General features: G+C 36.5%; 1 protein-coding gene across 2 annotated transcripts in view; it reads left to right on the top strand.

Annotated features, from left to right (window-relative positions):
- Nucleotides 1–22036, top strand: part of ENTHD1 (ENTH domain containing 1) — a 100685-nt gene that overhangs the window by 34962 nt on the left and 43687 nt on the right. For both annotated transcript variants that reach the window (XM_017660732.3, XM_073214243.1), the window contains exons 4-5: nucleotides 8069–8187; nucleotides 21077–21197. In XM_017660732.3, coding sequence (XP_017516221.3) covers nucleotides 8069–8187; nucleotides 21077–21197 — 240 coding nt within the window. The remainder of the gene's footprint in view (nucleotides 1–8068; nucleotides 8188–21076; nucleotides 21198–22036) is intronic.

The following is a 22036-nucleotide window of genomic DNA, read 5'->3' as shown; positions in this document are numbered from 1 at the left end:
AGTTCCTCAAAAAACTCAAAATGGAAATACCATTTGACCCAGGAATTCCATCCCTAGGAATTTACCCTACGAATGCAGCAGCCCAGTTTGAAAAAGACTTAATGCACCCCTATGTTTATCACAGCACTATTTATAATAGCCAAGAAATGGAAGCAACCTAAGTGTCCATCAGTAAATGAATGGATAAAGAAGATGTGGTACATATACACAATGGAATATTATTCAGCTATAAGAAGAAAACAAATCCACCATTTGCAACAACATGGATGGAACTAGAGGGTATTATGCTCAGTGAAATAAACCAGGTGGAAAAAGACAAGTATTAAAAGATTTCACTCATATGTGGAGTATAAGAACAAAGAAAAAAACTGAAGGAACAAAACAGCAGCAGACTCACAGAACCCAAGAATGGACTAACAGCTACCAAAGGGAAAGGGACTGGGGAGGATGGGTGGGAAGGGAAGGACAAGGTGGAAAAGGGGCATTATAATTAGCAGACATAATGTAGGTGGGGGGCACAGGGAGGGCTGTATAACACAGAGAAGACAAGTAGTGATTCTATAACATCTTACCATGCTGATGGACAGTGACTGTAATGGGGTATGTGATGGGGACTTGATAATAGGGGGAGTCTAGTAACCATAATGTTGTTCATGTAATTGTACATTAATGATAGCAAAATAAAAAATAAAAATAAAGCATTTATAAATTTGACTATTATGGTAGGCAGAGTTTTGACAATAAGCCCCAATGACCCTCATCTTTATATCATCCACTCCCCTTTGAGCATGGGTATAACCTGTGAATATAATGAATGAACACTCCCATGATTATGTTACATTGTACATCAAAAAGGGAGTATCCAGGTGGACTTAATCTAAGCACAGGAACCCTTTAAAAACAGTTTTCTCCAGCTGGTGGAAGAAGAGGATTTCAGAGAGATTCCAAGTGTATGAAGGATTTGACACACCATTACTGGCTTGAAGATGGAATGATAAGGAATGCAGGTGGCTTCTAGAAGCTGAGTGTGACTTCTGGTTACCAGTGAGTAAGGAAATGGGACCTCAGTTCTAGAACCACAAGGAACTGAATTATGCCAACAACGTGACTGTGGAAGGAGATTGTTCCCCCAAGTCTCCAGTCTGGCTTATACCTTGATTTAGCTTTGTGAGACCTGCAGCAGAGAACACAATCAAGCCTGCCTGGATTTCTGACCTATAAATCGGTGACGTAACAAATGGGTGTTGTTTCAAGCCACTGTTTGTTGTAATTTTCAGCAGTAATAGAAATCGAATAAAACCATATTAAATTTAAGAACCTTCTCTTCATCAAAAAGATATATGTAAAAAATGACAGACAGTCACAAACTAGGAGAAAAATTTCCAACACGTGTAACTGACCAAGGATTAGTCCCCTGTATATGTAAAGAATTCCTGTAAGTCAGTAAGAAGAGGACAGCCCAACTGAAAAACAGGAAGGAGATATGGAAAGCATTTCCTCAAAATGAGGAAGAGCTATGTAAGGCCAAGAAACTTTTTTTTAACATGCTCAACCTTGTACTGCTATGTAGTAGCAATAAGGATGAAATATATGAAAATACATTACTTCAAAAACCATCTAAATGCCATACTGTGAGGAATTTCCCTATTTTCCTTGAGCTACATTTTTTTCTACATTTGGAATCTTTTTTTTGCGTGTCATCATCCGTTCTTCCTCTCTCTTGCTCCTCCCTCCCTTTCTCTTTCTCTTCTCGTTTCTTTTTTTTTCTTCTGGAATGTGTATGCTTAGCTGCCAGGCCATTTCTTTACGTCTTGCTGATGCTCAGGCAGCTCTGAGTGGACACTCTTATTTTGAAGGCTGTAAAGAGTACAATGGTTAAGCTCTCAGGTTCTGGTGCCTGACTGCCTGGATTTGAATCCTGATTCAAATGGAATCGATTGTGTGACCTTGGACATGTTACTTAAAACTTTGTGCTGCTGTTTTCTTTTGTGTAAAATGGAGATAATATATTTCCTGTTATAGATTTGTTGTAAGAAGTAAATGGGTTGATACAAGTATAGCACAATACACTTTGACAGTTATTTGCTCAGATATTGATTTCTTGACTCTTCCCAATATATCTGAGACCAGTTTGTTTTCTCCACTAAGTTGCTCTTTGTGGGCTATTTCTTATTTTATTCACTTTTCTACAGCAAGACGGAATGGGAGCCCTCATTAGGCTGTATGCAATTTTGTTTAGAGTACCTGGACTCTCCTCTATCTTCTGAGACTTTTGTGCAAGATCCTGCTCATTCTGTCTGCTTGGGAAATGTGTCCTGTTCCCACAGGGTGGGGAGATACCCTCTAGCTTCAGATCATTTACCCAATACAGTGTGAAACCGTGGTTTTCACTTCCAGTGAAGTGCCAGCATCTTTATTTACTTCGTTATACCTGGCCTTTTTACCTATTTCTACTACTTTACCTATTTCTACCTCTTCTCACTTGTAAGGAGGGAAAAAAGCATTGTCCACTCAGTTCCCTTTTTTCCAGACATGTGGATAATCTCAAATGAAGATTTCTTACATGTGATAAGAAATCTCAGAAACTTTCAACTCATCAGTATCATCTTTGGGGAAGAGGGAATGTCCTAGATCATTTCCTTTGTTGGCCACCAGTTCTTTTCTTTGAAAAATTACTTTTAGTTGTATCTGGTTTCCATGTTAGATGGCTTTTGTTAAAAAAATGTTTTTGTTAGTTTTGACTTCCTTTAAGCATCTCCCTAAGTCTTGGGTGTTGGAAATTCTGTGTTGCAGTTTCACTCCACTGTCTTAACCAGGAGTCAGCCGCTCAATTTTTAGACCTGCTTTTGTAGTGATTGTATTTTTCCTTCTCCCTGTAGCTGAGCTGAGTTTGTGGGTTTTCCTGTTTTCTATTATTTTTTAGTAAGAATTACTGGCAGTGTCCCAAATTTTGTAAGCTCTTGTAAGCAAAAGACTGAAATAAAATTGCCTAACTCCCTTTTTAAATCTGCAACATGTTTGTCCTTTCTCACTTTTTAAAAATCTGCTTAAAATTTGTTTTTAAAATCTGCTTAAATGTCTCTGTTTTCTTCTTCTTTTTCCTTTTTCTGTTTTCATTTTTTTTAATGTCTTTTCCCCACTAATCTCAGATTTTACCTTCCATAAAAGATTTCCAGTCCTCACACTCGATTCCCTGTGCTCTGACGCATTTCTCAGAAGTCAGTAGGAGCACGGAGGTGGTGTCTGCCCTGGGTGTTGTGGTGCCCCCGGGTCACCGCGCGCATCCCCCCGGCTGCCGGAAGGGCTGGCAGCTGAGGGGTCTCATCTGAGTCCTCTGGGAATTCCCAATAACTAAAGAGAGCCTCTTTGCCCAAGGTCACCCCCTTCCTGAGGGAACCTACATGCAGTGACCTGTGGATGTGGCCCAGCCCCCTTGCTTCAAGGCAGGACAACTGTGAAGAGCTCTCCCGGCTCCCCAGCCCCTGGTAGGATCGGCTGAGGCCGCTGTGGCAACCACATTACAGTGCTGTCTCTCTCAGTCCTCCCTCCCACACTCCTCACAGATCCTGTTTCTGAGAGCATTCCTAATGACTCTCCCTCCTACAGATGTGAACCTTGGGGTCTGTTTCCTGGGGAACCCAACCTATGACAACAGCTTTTCCCCCAGATTTAAAATACAGGACTGTCATATGTGTATATACATGAAGAAAGAGAATTATAAAGCAAGTGGGACAAAATGCTAACAGCTGGTGAATCTGAATGTAGAGTATATGGGAGTTCTTTCTACTACTCTTGCAACTTTTCTGTAAGTGTGAAATTATTATAAAATGAAAGTTTAAAAAATTAGGACAAATATCAATTACCTGAAGATGCTTAAGTGTAATCATGTGCCAAGGCAGTGAAATTGTTTAGGTTCCAAACCCGTAATTCTGCAAAAGGTAAATATCAACTTAATCACTATGAGATTTTTCTATCTTACCAGTCCGTTATCTCACTGAATATTTTCTGTGATAGATTTATTTATTTTTAAAAATTAATTGTGTTAAGGAAGTGACTTAATTTACTTAAATTACACCTGAAAAGATTTTGTCAATAATTGTAACAATGTTTATTAGATGCTGAACAATCAGTGGAACAGTTCTGGCATTTGTTTAACTTATGTAGCATTTCAATTGCAAAATGTGCTGTCGCATTGCTAATGTCTGATAGTTAGGAGATCAGTTCTACATCTCATCTAAGAAATATCACAGGGTTCACCAGTTCTGCTTTGTGGTATTATCTGAGTGGTACAGGCTCAACGAGATCTACAGCTTCTCTGTAGATAGTTTCTACAAGGTACCCACCACCTGGGTATCTAAGCACTCATCTCCCAGTGACTCAATAGCATCGTTTTCTGCAGCATCTGCACTCTTTCCTTTGAGGCTTCTCATTCACACACTAGCCCTTCTTGGCTTGTAACTTCACAGTTGCATTGATAAATAGCTTATGATACCAAAGGGACTTCATTTCCACCAAGGAACTGAATGTGTGTTCTCCCCTTCCACTTGCTTGTGAAATCCAGAAATAAGTGTTATACAATCACCTAATTTAATTAAGCACACTTCACATCCAGTGTTGTGCTGTCTGATACTTTAAAAATTTCTAAATGCATCTCCATAGACTCACTAGGTTCTAATTGCTTTCCTTCTTGCCCTGTAAGATTACTTAGTATAGGTTTTTTAACATTTTAGCTATTCTAGGCTAGAATGCATCTCCAAATATGCCAGATATTTTTTCTTTCACAATTTTAGGTATTCTTCTGTTTTCCTCACACTTTACTTCAAAATTGACTTCCCAGAATTGTTATTTATCTATTTCTCTGATGTCAAAAACCTACATCCACAAGGATGATTTTGCTACTGAATTCTGAATGATAATAAAAATGGTTCCTAATGAAATCACACAAAAAGTACATAGATGATCTAAGCCTCAAATCATTACTGTTTGCCAGTATTCTAAAATCCCCAAATCCAAAATAAGTCCTTTTAATTATTCATTTTCATGTGAAGTTATAAGAAAAGGAAAAGTTAGTGCCGTGAAGTTTTTAAGCTCTTCCGTATCTTTGGCCTATGCCGTACTTGCTCCGTTGCCGTGTAGTTCCTTTTGCCTGGAATAATTTCTCCCTCTGCATTTGTCAGGATCCTAGCCACCCTCCAAAGCCTTGTTCAACTTTTACTTCCTACTTGAGACTCTTTTTTATTGCTCAGGTGCACATTGATTTTTTTTCCTGCTTAGAATGTCTCCATTCTAAATTATTTAATATAAGAAAGTTTGGTATGTAATTGTTCTCTACTTGTTCACTATAACCTCTGTGCTAAACTTATTTCCCTTGTCAGGCTATAAAGTTTTTGAAGTCAAGGACCATATCTTACACCATTGCTTTTCAAGCTTTTTTTCTTATATAACCCCTAAAATGATTTTGAAAAATTATATACGTCCTTACACATTTCTAAGTTGACATGTGAAGTTTTATCATGTTATAAGTAATTGCAAGGGACCGCAATAAAGGCAAAGACATTAAAGACAAAAGAAATCAAAACAAAACTGTTATATGAGACTTTTAAATTTATCTAAAGTAATCTAAAAACTATTGCAATTGACACCTGTAGTCATTGACACATGAAGTCTTCAGCTTTAGAAATTTTACATCATTCCCTTTTCTCCTTGAAGTCATATTTCCATTCCACATCCCTCACTGAATTTTATCCTAATAGAAAGCATTTTTATGCCTGAAAGTCTTCTCTACATCAAATATGTAAATAAATTGAAATTATTTCTCTACAGTTGCTGTGACCAGGGCTTTAAGTGATAAAATATTCCTTCTAGATTGACTTATCATTACAGATATTTTCATACACAGTCTATCAAAACCAAAACCACATAAATATATTATAAATTTTTATAAGTACCTATTGAACATAAAGAACACAATTTTATTGGAATACTTGTTTTTATGAGATACATAGAACTGTTCACTTACCCACATATGAATATTACTTATTGCTAGAAATAAGCAGGGCTCAGCATCAATTCTGTTTCTGTTTCACATTATTATAGATATAAATGCTGAGAAGGCTTGTTCACATAAAATTGTGGGTGGGAATTGAAGTTGTTTTATTATAGTAATGTCAATCAATTCTATGAATTTCTTCCAAGTAATGTGCCAAAAAGTACATAGTGATTTATTATAAAAATGTTTTCCATGTCTTTTCAACCATTAACTTGATTAGGTCTTTCTTCAATGTGTTGAAAGCAAAAGATTCGAAACGACCAACTTAGAGATCTGGTAAACAGTCATTAGGAGTAATTTACTTTCTCAATTTCTGGGTATAATACCAAAAAGCTTTTACTAAAATTTATCAATGCCTATTGATTATAATGGTTACACTTTAATGTAGCCCAGTATACTCAGAAACTGTGGATAAAGTAAAAACATTGATTACAATATACCTGTCAGTACAATAATCTTTTGGAGAAAATCATTTTTGTGTCATATGCTGTAAACCTATCTTCATCAACTCTTCACTGCAGATTTGGTTCCTTCCATTTTTGGAAAATATTTGCCATATTTACCTAGTTGACAAAACCAACATTCATTGTCAAAACATCCAGCCAAATCAGATTTAAACTTTCTTTAAGAAACCATCTTACTTTATTTCTTCAAATAAACATGTAAACAGACATCAGTCCGGCTGTGTCCACGCTCCTGAATTCTTTTCCTCAGCTAGAGCGCTAAGGAGTGGAGCTTTGTCCTACGTTCCTTGTACCGATACAGTGAGGTGCCCCTGCCTCTTGTTCTTTCTTTGCTCTCCTCCAATGGGACACTTCCCAGCAGTGATGCATTCTTTGACAGTATGTGGGGGATGAAAAGCACAAAGACATCAAATGAAAGTTGCCAGCTGCCCTGCCCCTCCATACTATAATGTGTCCATCCGAATACCAAACATCCCAGTAGGGACCAGCATACCCTGTTACCGATGCCATGTGTTGTTCATTAAAAGGAATGTATATAAGACAACAAACTTTGAAGCCCTACTTTGGGTTTTTCCTGCCTTAATTAAAGGAGGCTTCTCCAAACCAGTCTTCTTTACTATTGTTTGGTGCCTTAGAAGCTCTTATGCTTGCACTATAAGGGAAGATACACCATTATAACATGGATAAAGGAGATGTCTTTGTCAAGTGGGAGAAGATTGGTATGAGAAGGAAGGACGAAAGAACCAGCCTGAGGCTTCTATGCTGTTGCATTCTCAGGCAGATCGGTTTCAGAAAGAGCATATATAGAAGCTATGGATCTGGACATGCTTCCTTTAAAACTGTCTGTGCCCACCTAGCCCTTGGGAAGGCTTTACCCCCCATGCAGTGCATGCACCAGTTTGAAGACAGCGTTCTTATTCTTCTTATTGTACCCAATAACATGCTGAGATATAGTTCATACTAATACTTTATTTAAATAGTAGTTAATGTAGGAATGAAAGTACAACTGCAAAAACATTAAATTCAGCAGAAATAGAAGAAATATCAGTTTGTTTTCCTTGGCATAGTCTTTTATGTTGACATTTTTAAAAATTTTGTTAAAAAGTTCTTTCTTTCCAAATAGTCTATACGTTTCTGATTTGTTTCACGTAGAACACATGAAACTCACATTGCAGTACTAAGTTCTTTTATATACTTATTAGAATAATTATAGTTGTCATTCCTGCTTTACTAAATTTCATCTGAATATGTTTCACATTTTCAGACTATTTCTATATTATGTTGTATCTTATTTTGTAATGTTTCAAATAATAAAGCTTATAAACTAGAACTGTTGATGGGAGAAAGGGCTAGAATCCAAGTTGCCTCTTTAAAATCTGCTGGAACTTGTCAGTTATTATAAAGCAATATCTTAAAATGATTATTATTCATAGGTAGCCATTGGCAGATGATTTATATTTTATAGACCTAATGGCTCTTCACTAAAAATTGTGAGCTACATAAAAACATTACTGTTTTTTTGCCAAAGTAAATCTTAGCTTTGTGTTGTTGACAGAAGACACTTCCAAGGCAGGATCGAAACAGGAGCAGTGCGGAGACATTCCGTTGCCCAGTGGAAACGTGTCATCCCAGGAAACACCACCCCTCAAGGCTAATGCTTGGAAATCAACAGAGGTAGGAGGCACTGTAGTAGTTCCGTACTGCCGCTGTAACAAATTACCCCAAACTGCATGCCTTAAATCAGCATGAATTATATTATCTTAAAGTTCTATAGGTTAGACGTCTGACAGGCTGCACTGGCTGAAATCAAGGTGTCCACAGGGCTGTGCTCCTTTCTGGAGCCCCTAGTTTGTTCTCTTGGCTTTTTCCAGCTTCCTGAGTTCTAAGTGAAACCATTCTTGTCTTTTAACTTTGGTTCTGGTGCCTTTTGTTATACAGTTTTAAATAAGATAAGGTTACATTATCAAAGTTTTCTTTTATAGTTTGTGCTTTTAAAAAATCTTATTTAAGAAATTCTTTTTTATACCAGTACAATAAAGGTCTTTTGTTGTTTCTTCTAAATATTGAAATCCTGTGCCCTCTAGAAATTTACTATATGGTGCAATATAGAGGTCTTATTTTATTTGTACCCCTGTGAATAAACAATATTTAATTTAATGAATAGCCCATCTTTCTCTACTCATTTTTAAAAACACTTCATTGTGATATAATTATAGACTGTCAGGAAGTTGCAGAAATACTAGAGTCCCACATACCCTTCAATGTTGACATCTTCTAGAGCTGTAGCACAATACTGAAATCAGGAAATGGATGTTGGTATGTTACTGCCAACTAGACTACAGACCTTATTCAGTTTTCAGATTTTCAACTCAGTGTTCAATTTTTTAACCTGCATTTGTGTGTATGTAGGTTCTATGCAGTTTTATCTTAAGTATAGATTCATGCAACCAGCCCCCAAATCAAGATACAGAACCATTGTATCCCCACAAAAGAAGTCCCTTGTGCTACCCACCCTTCTCACCCCCAACAACTCTTTCCCCTGGTGACTGCTAATCTTTTCTCCATCACTATGGTTTTGTTATTTCTAGAATGTTCTGTAAATGAACTCAGACAATTCTGTAACCTTTTGAGATAGATTTTTTTTTTCACTCAGCATAATGCTCTTGGGATCCATTCAAGTTGTTGCGTGTATCAATAATTCATTCCTCTCTATTGTTGAGTAGCATCTCATTGTATAGATATACCAGAATTTATTCAACCATTCACACACTGCAGGATATCTAGCTGTTTCCACTTTGGGGCTATTTATGATTAAAGCTGCTGTGACCATTTGTGTACAGGTTTTTGTATGTGAAGTTTTCATTATCTCTGGGATAAATGTCTAGAAGTTATATGATAAATGCATATTAAGTTTTGTAAGAAACTGCCAAACTATTTTCCAGAGTGGCTGTACCATTTTACGTTCCCACCAGAAGTGTACAAGGAGAGATTCAGTTTTCTGGCATCCTTACCAACTTTTGGTATTACCACTATTTTTATTTCAGCAACTCTAATAGGTTTGTAGTGGTATCTCATTGTGTTTCCCAAATGACTCATGCGGCTGAACATCTTTTCATGTGCTTTCTTGTGCCATCATAACTTCTCTTTGATCAAATACATGTTCATATTTTTGTCCATTTTCTCATTGGGTTGATTGTTTTATACCATTGAATTTTGTGAGTTCTTTGTATATTCTGGATGCAAGTCTTTCATCAGAATGTGATCTGCATATATTTTATTCCAGTCTGTGGCTTGTCTTTTTTTTCTCTTACTTTTAACATGTCTTTCTAAACCGAGCAAAAGTTTGACATTTTGGTAAAGTCTGATTCATCTAACTTTATTTTATGGATCAAGTTTTTGGGGTCATTTGTAAGAACTCTTTGCCTAACCCAAGATCATGTAGGTTTTCTCCTATTTTTCTTGTAAAAGTTTTATGGTTTTATGTTTTACTTTAAGGTCTGTGATCTATTTTGAATTAATTTTTGTATAAGGTGTGTATAAGGTTGCAGTTCTTAAGAAAAAAAAATTTTTTTTTGCCTACAGATGTCCAGTTGTTTCAATATCATTTGTTGAAAAGACTTTGATTTTACCATAATAGGCTTTCATGTGGGTGTTCCTTATCTCTCATCGTTACTCTGCAAGACTCGCCAGGAGGAGGTCTTTCATCTACATGTAATTCCAAGAAAGTTTTGTCTGGTTCAAATACTTCCTACTGTTTATTTTTCATTTTTCTCTCTTTCTTGGGCTCTTCTTGTCTGGATATTAGTAATTGTCTATCTTCATGTCTTTTAACTTTATAGTTTTTATTTCTTCATTGTTTTTCTTTTTTCTAGAGTGTCTCAAAATCTGATCTTCCGATTCAATAATTTGTTCTCAGCTATCTATCTATTCCACTATTTATTCCATCTGTGTTCTCTATTTCAACTATTCTATTTTTATAGTTGATACTTACTATTTCTATTTCATTCTTTTTATTGAGTTTGTTCCTGTTTCATATTGCTTGTATCTTATTTATTTTAGTATGTTTATTAAAGTTATGTTAAATTCTTGGTCTGTCTTTTCTAATATCTGTGCTTCTGATGAAACCTGTAATTCAGTTTTTTATTTTTCTTTTGAAATAGCTTTGATCCTTAAATGACTAGCTACACCTAGGGGTTACGGCTGCTCCGTCTGGGACTGCTTAAGGTTGGTCCTTAGTCTGTATCCGCCCTGTCAGCTTAAGGGGAGGTGGCCGGCAGTGGCCTCTAGTGTGGAGAATACATCTCTCTCCTCCCCTCTTTCTCCAAGAATAGCAGAGTTAATCATTCCTCACTTCAAGGATCAGTGCCTCAAGTTGAGCCTTTATCCTTAGCACCCCAAGAAGCAGCAGCTTTAGTGGGAGACACTCTTAAATTGTAAACCACCTGCCCTGGGGGTTTAGAAGAGGAAGGCTGAAGACGTATCTTCTCGTCTGCTGGCCAGTCCCCACTGATCTTTCCCATCTGCTTACCCCTCAGGGCCTCTGCACTAACCAGAGACACTCCTGCCATCTGAGTCACAGCAGGTTCCAAGGCGAGGGTTCCACCAGCTTCTTCCAACCTTCCTCCCAGGCTAAAGCCGACCCGGCGCCCTCCTCCACTCACACAGACTTGTCCTTCAGCTCAGTCCCTCCGTCTCCTCAGCAGCCGCTCACAGTCTTCTTCTCATTCTGATGTCATCCCTTTATTGTATCTTCAGGGTTGATCCTGAGGGCTGGGCTGCCAGAACCAGAACGTGCCCTGTTCTTCAGTGCTGCCTGACCTTCTCACACGTACACCTGCTTACTCTCGTGTGCACTTTCACATAAGAACATACATCTTTAATTCGGGCATATATAGTGCTCCAAATATTTTTTCTCTATTTCCTTGTAATTTTTTTTCTGCTTGATGTCCATTAGATATATATTGGGCTACTTAATATTCCATTTTCCATGTCTTTCAACTACTTTAAAAATTTTTACTGTGTCTCATTGTATTCCCATGTTGCACTTTAGGTAATTCATCAGAACCGTGTTCCAGTTCATTTTTTCTCCTTTCACCTGTGCCCACTGTAGAACATTTCCTGTCCATCGAGTGTTTTATTTTGATTTCTCACTGCTTGTTCATATCCATTTGTAGTTATTCCACCTCTGCCTGTTTTTGTTTCTTCTTTTCGTATCCCCTTAAATTAATGCTATCCTTTCTAGTGTCTTCTGGAGGACTCTCAACATACTTAGTTTTAAATACTCATTAGACTTCATGGTTTCCTTTCGGCGGGAGTGAATCTGTTTTCTTTCTGTTTTTGGAATATAGCTTTGGGAGCTGCTCTTGAGTGGCTCAAGTCCTCTTTCTTTCTGCCTCTCTGAGTGTCCTTACCCTTCCCTGCCTACCAGGTCTTCATTTGCCTCCTCCTGACGCCTGGACTACCTGTTCACAGTCAGGACCTACGTGGGCAGCCGGGGCTCCTTTCCTTTGCTCTTGTCAGAGCCGTTGCAGACCCGGTTCCCAGACCAAGTGATGAGGCCATGGGTCAGTTGCTGGTGACGTTCACTTGGTGCCCCTCACCTACTTGGGCATATGGCTCCTCACTGTGAGAAGCCATAGTCCCAGGCTGTGGTTGATGCCTGGTTCTGTCAGCTTCCTCTGCCGAGGCCCGGGCATAATTTCAAGCAGTAAGCCCATATTCGGTACTCCTCTCATGGATGGGCATTTTAAATCTGTATTTATTTGCTTCTCAGGAGTTGAGCTCCTGGTTTTCTCTGACTTTTTCTGGATCTAAAACCCCAAAGGTCCGCAGTTTCAGCCTCCTTACCATTGTTTCTGCTCATGGTCTTGTCTCTGACGATCTCCATCTTGATTTTGAGCATGACTGTGTCTTTAATTTTCACATTTGTCTTTTCTCTGTCATTGCCATGTGTTTGGAGAAGGAACATATCCCCAAAGTATGAACTTATAGAACCATATTAACTGGAAATCTGCTCTATTCAGGACTATATGAAATTATCTGATTCATTTATTTTTCTGTTTTATGTTTTTGTTCCTCCTACTGGAAGGAAAGCTCCTTGAGAGTAAAGACTTTTAGTCCTACTCATTACTGAATCTTCAGTTGCCAAATTTTTGTTAATGAAGAAATTAATGAATAGTAGACACCCAATATTAACTTTCTTGTGTCTTTTTTCTATGACAGAAGGTTATTTGGTCTTCTGCGCAGAGCGCTTTGTTTGGTGTCCCTGCCTCGGTTCTTACAAGGGAGGAGCTGAGGATTTACTGACCCTCTATTACCTCATTTTCTAGCAGCTCAGAAAAGTACATAAAATTAAATTTTTACTGTTTCTTAATTGCATAATAGCCCACAGATTGAAAATATGTAGCTTATTTTAAAAGATGATATTAAGTCAAAGTGATTTTTAAATTTAAGATCAGTTTATTTGCCTCTGCTGGCTTTTAAGAGCAAAAATAGACTTGAATAATCTTATGTGCTTTGGAGCCTAACAAAGACATAAAATGCTACCTAGTTTTTTTATATCAGACTAGAAGTCTCTTCGTTATTGTTTTTCCTTACTTTAGAGGAACCCACTGTAATTGATTTACAACATTCCCTATCTTATATCAGTGAGCAAAAAATGGTGCCCTTCTCTCAAAATAAGTTTAAACATGGATTTTCCTCTTTCAAAGCATTGTTACAACACTATTCCATCATTCCTGTTGACAGCATCTCCTCTTATTACTGTCGGGAACATTTGATGCAATCCAGCATGCTCTCCTCAGTGATCTGCTTTTGTAGCAGAAGACAAAACCTACTAAGTTGAATAGTAAATCTAATTGTTGTTGCCAAATGTACTGCATCTATTAAAATTCTCATGTTCTTAATACAGAAAGAGAAAGAAATTGTTGATTTCTTAGACAGAATGAGGGATGCTTAAAAATATCTTTCAAAAAGTTTAAATAGAAACCTCTTTAATTGTTCTCTTTCTACAAATGAAAGAATTATTTAAAAGCAATAAATAAAGTTCTTAACAGAACAGGGCTTTCAAAAGCAGAACAGTGGTTGCCTGTGATACTTTCAAAACTAAGGAAAGCCTTTAAATTTATGATACTGAGACATAGATATGTTTTTTTCTCTGCATATTGTCCAGAATTTTTGTTATTAAATTTGCTAATTAGTAAGGCTATTTGTAGCTTTTCACCACTTCAAAAGACCACCTTCTTTTCTTTTTTGAGGAGATTTAACAATGAGGGTTATGTTTTTGGGGGACACAACTGTTTCCATAGCAGCAAATAGGGATGCTGTGTATTGGTTAACACAAAATTAAAGCCGACCAAAGCCTTCAGTCTAGTTGTGAATTACTAAATTGCTAGTGGTGGAAGATAAATGTTTATTTCCTACTGCCTCCAGTTATTATTTTGCTAAATGAAGGGTAAACAAGCTTTATCCTTGGATTTATTAACATAGCATTTCTTATATTTGCAAAACTGTGAACTCAGCAAAGCTGTTAGAGAAATGGAAGTTATCCTTATTCTAAGTATGTTAATCAATAGTATCATCCTTTTACCTGTTTTCTGCATCATTGCTTTATGCTTAAAAGTCCTTTATTTTCATGTTTGGACTATTACTCTTTTGAAATTAAAAAAATGCTTACTGAAAAAAGTATAAACAATACGAAAGGGTGAAGAGTAAAAAACGAAATTTCTTCTTCTCTGTACTCCTGCAGTACTTTAGGAAGTTTGGAGGGAAATTTTCTGTGTCCACACATTTCTTTTACCTAAATGAATTCATTTAATGTATACAGCTCTGCAGCCTGCTTTGAACTGAGCCTTGTATCTTCTATGTAATAAATGCAATCATTTAATGTATCTTGTTCCAAAACATGCTTTTGTTCACTAAGCTGTATATTATGGGTATATTCTGTATCAGCACATAAAGCTGTGCTGCATTCTTGATTATCAATGAATCTTAATTTATTTAGTCATTCCCTGTTGGTAATCAGTTAGGAATTTTTCATGTTTTTGTCTATTAAGAGCAATATTGTAATGATGACCCTTACACATAGATTTTTATGATGCTGTCCTTTTATGAAGTGTAATTGCTGCAAGGTTATATTTATTTTTAGTTTTGAAAAATACTGCCAAATTGTCAGCCTGAAAGTTGCACCAATTCATATCCACCAAAGTTATCCCTTTATCTTTGCAAATACTGAGTATTATCAAATTTTTACATTTTTGTCAATCTGAGAGGGAGAACAGTTTTGTTTGAATTTGTTTTTTTGTAATTATATGTCCGTTTGAACAACCTTTCATGTGCTTATTGGGCATTTGTGTTTCTTCTTATCATTGACTGCATTCATGTCCTTTGCTTTTTCACTTGGTTTCTCATCTTTTTCTCCTCAGTTCTAAGAGTTATTTGTCATTGTCTGGGGGTTTATTCACTTTCAGATTTTTGACTTTTGACTTTACAGGGTTCTTTTTTGGCCTTTGTAAAGGAAAAACACACTCCTCCTCCTGTGTTTCTTCTTTACTCTCACACTACTTCAGACTTCACTTCTGACACCAGAGATGGGGTTTTCCACACACCAGGCACTTCTCTGACACCAGCTGGGTGTCCCTCAATTTACCTCACTTCTGCCACTGTCTACCTGGAGACAGCGTCAGATCCCACAGGTTAAGGGCTTAATCCACAAAACTTCCAAACTTCCATCCACCTCCCACCTCAGATGCCAGTTGCAAGCCCAGGTTGTCACCTCTGCTCCTGACCAACTGCTATAAATCAGGGTCCCCATGATCCTTTTCTTGGGTTTGTTCATTGGCTAGAACAGTCACAGAACTCAGGGAAACACTTACTAATATATTGCATAATAAAAGATACAAATGAACAGCCAGATGAATAAATACATAAGGTAAGGTTCATAAGGTTCTGGGTGCAGGAGCTTCTGTCCCCACGGAGTTGAGATGCATCACCCTCCTGTCATGGAGATGTATTTAGCAATCCAGTAGCTCTTCAGACCTTGTGCTTCAGGGGTTTTTATGGAAGCTTCATCATGTAGGCACGATTGGTGAGTAACTCAGTCTTTAGCCCCATCCCTTTCCTGAGGTATAGGGCTGAAAGTTCCAAGCTTCTAATCTTGATCTTTCCAGTGACCAGTCCCCGTCTTGATAACCCTCTAGCAAGACTGATAGAGAAGACCCAAATCACCAATACCAGGATGAAATAAGATATCCCTGCAGTTCCTGTAGCCATAAGAGGACAATAAAGAATTATTACCAATAACTTTATGTTCATAAATTTGACACGTTAGAAGAAATAGAACAATTTCTCAGAAAGCATAAACTACCAAAACTCACTGAAATAGAACCTGAATAGTCCTATAACCATTAAAAATTTTGATTTTGTAGTATAGTCTCGTGAAAAAGAAATCTCTAGACATAGATGGTTTTACTGGAGAATTCTACCAAATGTTTAAAGAAGAATTAACATCAGTTATACAGTGCCTTCCAGAAAATAGGAGGGAACACTTCCAAATTCATTTTATAAACAGTATAAAAAAAAAGAAAATACAGATAATTATCTTTCATGAAATTAGATGCAAAAATCCTCAAAAAATATTAGCCAGTTGAATCCAGGAATGTACAAAAAGAATTATACACTAGGACCTAGTGGAATTTAATCCATGAATGGAAGGCTGGGTCAACATTTGAAAGTCAATCAATTCATCATATCAACAAATGAAAGAGGAAAAATTGTAGAATTATGTCAATTGATGCAGAAAATCACCTGACAGAATTCAACATCCAATTATGATAAAAACTCTTAGCAAACTAGAAACAGAAAGGAATTTCCTTAAGTTGATAAAGTTCATCTACACAAGCCTACAACTAGCATCAGACTTCATGGTGAATGCCTTCCCTCAAGATCAGAAACAAAGCAAGGACTCTTCTTCAGTATAACACTGGCAGTTCTAGCCACTATAGTAAGTCAAGAAGCAGGCATGCAAACTTTAAATGAAGGAATAAAACTATACTTTTTTACAGATGACATGATTGCATAGAAAATTTCAAGGAAATGACAAAAAACAAACCTCATAGAACCAGTAAATAAATTCAGCAACATTGTAGGATACAAGATTAAATACATAAATTAATTGCATTTCTATATACTAACAGTGAACATGTGGAAACTGAAATTAAGACATATGCCATTTACAATCACTCCCCCAAAAGAAAATTCTTAGGTACAGTTGTAACGAATTATTTATAATATCAGTATGCTGAAAATTATAAAATACTGATGAAAGAAATTAAAGACTAATTAATTAAAGGCATACCATGTTCATGGATTAGTAGACACATTATAGTAAAGATGTCATAGTAACAATACTTCTAATTATAGATATAATGCAATTCCTATCAAAATTCCAGCAAAGTTTTTTGAAACAGATAATCTTATAAATTTTATATGGAAAGGCACAGGCTCTAGAATAGCTAAATCCGTCTTGAAAAGGAAAAATAAAATGGGAGGAGCCATTCTGTCTGACATTAAATCCTCAAGAGAATGTGGTATTGATGGAGCAATAGACACTTAGGTCAGTGGAACAGGATAGAAAACCAAGAAATAAACTCACACAAATATGGCCAACTGATTATTTTTTACAATGGTGCAAAAGAAATTCAATGGAAGGATAACCTTTCAACAAATGATATTGGAGCAACTGGACATTCATAGGCAAAACCATGAACCTCAACTTAAACTTTATACAGAAATTCACTCCAAATGGATCAAGAGACTTAAATCTTCATCACAATTAAAAATTTTTTGGTTTGCAAAAGACCCTGTTAAGAGGATGAAAAGACAGGCTACAAACTAGGAGAAAATATTTGCAAACCACATATCCAACAAGACTAATATCTAGAGCATAAAAAGAACTCCCAAAACTCAACAGTTAACCAAACAATCCAATTAGAAAATGGGCAGATATGTGAGCAGTCACTTCAGCAAATACAGATGGCAACTAAACTCATGAAAAGCATCAGCATCCTGAGCCATTAGGAACGTGTGATCTAAACACACGATGAAATATCACAATGAAATATAAAAAATAAAAATATGGTGGCAACACGAAGTGCTGGTGAGCATGTGGAGAAACTGGATCATTTATATATTACTGCTGGGAATGTAAAATGGTACAGCTACTTTGGAAAACAATTTGATGGTTTCTTTTTTTTATTTTTATTTTTTATTAAGGTATTATTGATATACACTCTTATGAAGGTTTCACATGAAAAAACAATGTGGTTACTACATTTGCCTATATTATCAAGTCCCCACCCAGACCCCAATGCAGTCACTGTCCATCAGTGTAGTAAGATGCCACAGATTCACTATTTGCCTTCTCTGTGCTACACTGTTTTCCCCGTGATCCCCCACACCATGTGTACTAAACATAATACCCCTCAATCCCCTTCTCCCTTCCTCCCCACACACCTTCCCCCACCCCTCCCCTTTGGTAACCACTAGTTCCCTCTCAGAGTCTCTGAGTCTGCTGCTATTTTGTTCCTTCAGTTTTGCTTTACTGTTATACTCCACAAATGAGGGAAATCATTTGGCACTTGTCTTTCTCTGCCTGGCTTATTTCACTGAGCATGATATCCTCCAGCTCCATCCATGTTGTTGCAAATGGTAGGATTTGTTTCTTTGTTATGGCTGAATAGTATTCCCTTGTGTATATGTACCACTTCTTATTCATCCATTCATCTACTGATGGACATTTAGGTTGCTTCCGTATCTTGGCTATTGTAAATAGTGCTGCAATAAACATAGGGGTACATATGTCTTTTTGAATCTGAGAAGTTGTATTCTTTGGGTAAATTCCTAGGAGTGGGATTCCCAGGTCAAATGGTATTTCTATTTTTAGTTTTTTGAGGAACCTCCATACTGCTTTCCACAATGGTTGAACTAGCTTACGTTCCCACCAGCAGTGTAAGAGGGTTCCCCTTTCTCCACATCCTCGCCAGCATTTGTTGTTCTTAGTCTTTTGCCATCCTTACTGGTGTGAGGTGGTATCTCATTGTGGTTTTAATTTGCATTTCCATGATGATTAGTGATGTGGAGCATCTTTTCATGTGTCTGTTGGCCATCTGAATTTCTTCTTTGGAGAACTGTCTCTTCATATCCTCTGCCCATTTGTTAATTGGGTTATTTGCTTTTTGGGTGTTGAGGCATCTGAGTTCTTTATATATTTTAGATGTTAACCCCTTATCGGATATGTCATTTACAAATATATTCTCCCATACTGTAGGATGCCTTTTTGTTCTGTTGATAGTGTCCTTTGCTGTACAGAAACTTTTTAGTTTGATGTAGTCCCATGAGTTCATTTTTGCTTTTGTTTCCCTTGCTCGAGGAGATGTGTTCAGGAAGAAGTTGCTCATGCTTATATGCAGGAGATTTTTGCCTGTGTTGTCTTCTAAGAGTTTTATGGTTTCATGACTTACATTCAGGTCTTTGATCCATTTCAAGTTTACTTTTGTGTATGGGGTTAAACAATAATCCAGTTTCATTCTCTTGCATGTAGCTGTCCAGTTTTGCCAATACCAGCTGTTGAAGAGGCTGTCATTTCCCCATTTGTTGGTTTCTTATAAAACTAATCATGCAACTACCATATGACCTACCAATTGCATTCTTAGGCATTTATCCTAGAGATAGGAAAATGTATTTTCAGACAAAAGCCTATACACAGTGTTCACAGCAGCTTTCTTTGTAATAGCCAAAATCTGGAAACAACCCAGATGTCCTTTAACAGTAGTAAATAAACTATGATACATCTATACTATGGATGATATCAAGAATAAAAAGGAACACATTATTACATGCAACAACTTGGATAAATCTCCAGGATTTATGCCAGGTGAAAAAAAAAAGCTAATTCTAAAAGGTTATATCCTGTAAGATTCCATTTACATAGCATTCTTAAAATGTCAAAACTATAGAAATAGAGAACAGATTAGTGATTGTGGGGGGCAGGTTATGGTAATAAAAAGTCAAGAGGGTTCTTATGGTGATAGAAATGCTCTGTGTCTTGCCTATACCATTGTCACTATCCTGGATGTGATAATGTAAATAATGTTTTTTGTTGCTTTAGGGGAAACTGGTAAGGGTTCTCTGTATTAGTTCTTACAACTGAATGTGAATCTACAATGATTTCAAACTTAAAGTTGAACTATAAAAAGTGGCAATCACTTGGAAAATGGTTAGGCAGTTTCTAATAAAGTTATTATCCTATGATCTAACCATTCTACTCCTGTGTAAATATCCAGGAGTAGTGAGTGCATTTGTCTACAAAAAGATGTGTACAAGGATGTTCATAGTAGGTTTATTTATAATAGCTGAAATTTGAAACAATCTAAATGTCCATATACAGGAGAATGACTAAACAAATTCTGGTATATTCATACAATGTAATACTTCTTACCAAAAAAGCCTCCCAAAAACTACTCATATACACAAAATATGGATGAATCTCAAAAACATTATGTTAAGCAAAGGGGATCAGATACAAAAGGATACATAGTATATGATTACATTTGTATTAAATTCAAGAACAGGCACTCATTGATGGTGATAAAAGACAGAATACTGCCACTGGTGTTAGAGGATGGTATCAACCGGAAAGGATCTTGGGGAACTTTCTGGAGTGAAGAAAATGTGGTTACATAGGAATATATATAATATTAAAAGTTATGGAGCTCTACACTTAAGGTTTATACATTTTATTATATGTTAATTTTACATTATTTGAGTACTGTAAAAAAAATTCCATATCAACCAATCCCTACCAACTGTAGAAATTTTATCTGGATCCTCCTTCAGACAAATTGTAGAAAAATCTATTTTGACATGAGAAATTTAAAGTCTGAACAGTTTATAATTATTGATGACATTAAGGAGTTATTGTGAAGTTTATAAGTGTAAAATTATTGTTATGTTAGAGTTCTCATTTAGTGAGAGAGACATTGAAAGAAGTGATCTATCTAGGGTTTGCTTCACATAAAATACATGAGGAGTGGTAAGATAAAAGTGAAACAAGACTAGTCATGTGTTGATTGTTGTTTAACCTTTGTGATTGGATGGCTTATTATCTACTTCTGACTCCATGGTTAAAAGTTAAAATTTGTAAATATGAATAAAAGATGCACACAGGTAACATTATTACAAATAAAACACGAAAAGTGGTCACTGAGATAGAGTGTTCTAAGGATTCTCAAGGAGTGGTAGGGAAAGTGAATGCCCTAGGAATCATTGCTCGTCTACAACCGGTGTCTTCAGCAGGCAATGGGGATTCCCAAGGGTAGAAAACTACCCTGTGCTTAGTGAAACCCAAGTGTATAGGCAACTTATGTGTGAGTTCTTTCCAACCAACCATATGTGTTTATGAGGATATTAGCATGTAAGATACATTATATAAATTGGTCATCCACTGTAATAAATTGAGGCATGGGGTTCACTTTTCAACTTCTATGTGTTCTTTTGTTTTTTGAAGGACCTGATGTTATTTTGTGAAGATCCAAAGCTGCTTCTGCCGACAACTCCTCCTCCCATCATCTCATCAGCTACGTGGCTGTCAGGAGGGCAGGCAGATGTGTGTAACCTCTGTGATGCAGGTAGACTGGCTAAGACATAGAAACTTTACTAAGATATATGAGTATGGAACTGGGCTGGACATATTTTCCTCAGATTTTATTTTATGATCTATAGCAACAATGATTCTAATTTAACTTTGATAATGAGAGACAAGACTAGTGTGGATAAATTCAACCCACACATGATCCTATCATCTTATTTTACCATTTTTCAATGATTTTTCTCTTATTTTGCTTCCTTCCCCATTGTTTTTAGTTCAAGAAATATTAACTACAAACATTAAATCTTTTACAAATGGTTTGAAAAATCAGAAAAATTAGTTTTAGTTTCTTTTCTTATTTGTATTAACTTCTTTTTGACAGAGTTTAAATTATGACATTTTTCGGAAGCAAGCATTAGGTGAAAATGTGAAAAAGCAAGATGCATCGTATCCCAAAAGCTGGCTCATCGCCTCTTGAATAATTAACATTAGAGAAAGGCACACAATAAAATTCTACAAAACTGGCCTCCAGTTAATAATAAATTACACTATCAAATTCCAACTGGGCCCTACTGCTACTCAGGATCTGATTGATTCACTGTTGAGCCACTTCATCCTGTCCCTATTCTCCATGAACTCTCAATTTCAATACATTCTTTCTCTTGATTGTCTCAAAAAATAGGATAAAAGATCTTTTGCCAAGATGAGAATGAAATGTTCTCATTAGTATCTTTCATCCGCTTAAATCTTAGCTTTTATATTCATCCAGGCATCCTTTCCCTTAATTACAGAGGGAGCTCCTTGCATTCTGAGTTACATCTTCTTCATCTTTGAGTCATGCACCTCAACTTCACCCTTACATAGATCCCCAATATCCAA

This window comes from Manis javanica, chromosome 10 (genome assembly GCF_040802235.1).
Source record: "Manis javanica isolate MJ-LG chromosome 10, MJ_LKY, whole genome shotgun sequence".
NCBI lineage: Eukaryota > Metazoa > Chordata > Mammalia > Pholidota > Manidae > Manis > Manis javanica.
Note: the sequence above shows the minus strand (reverse complement) of the source record. Positions and strands in the feature narration are given on the sequence as shown.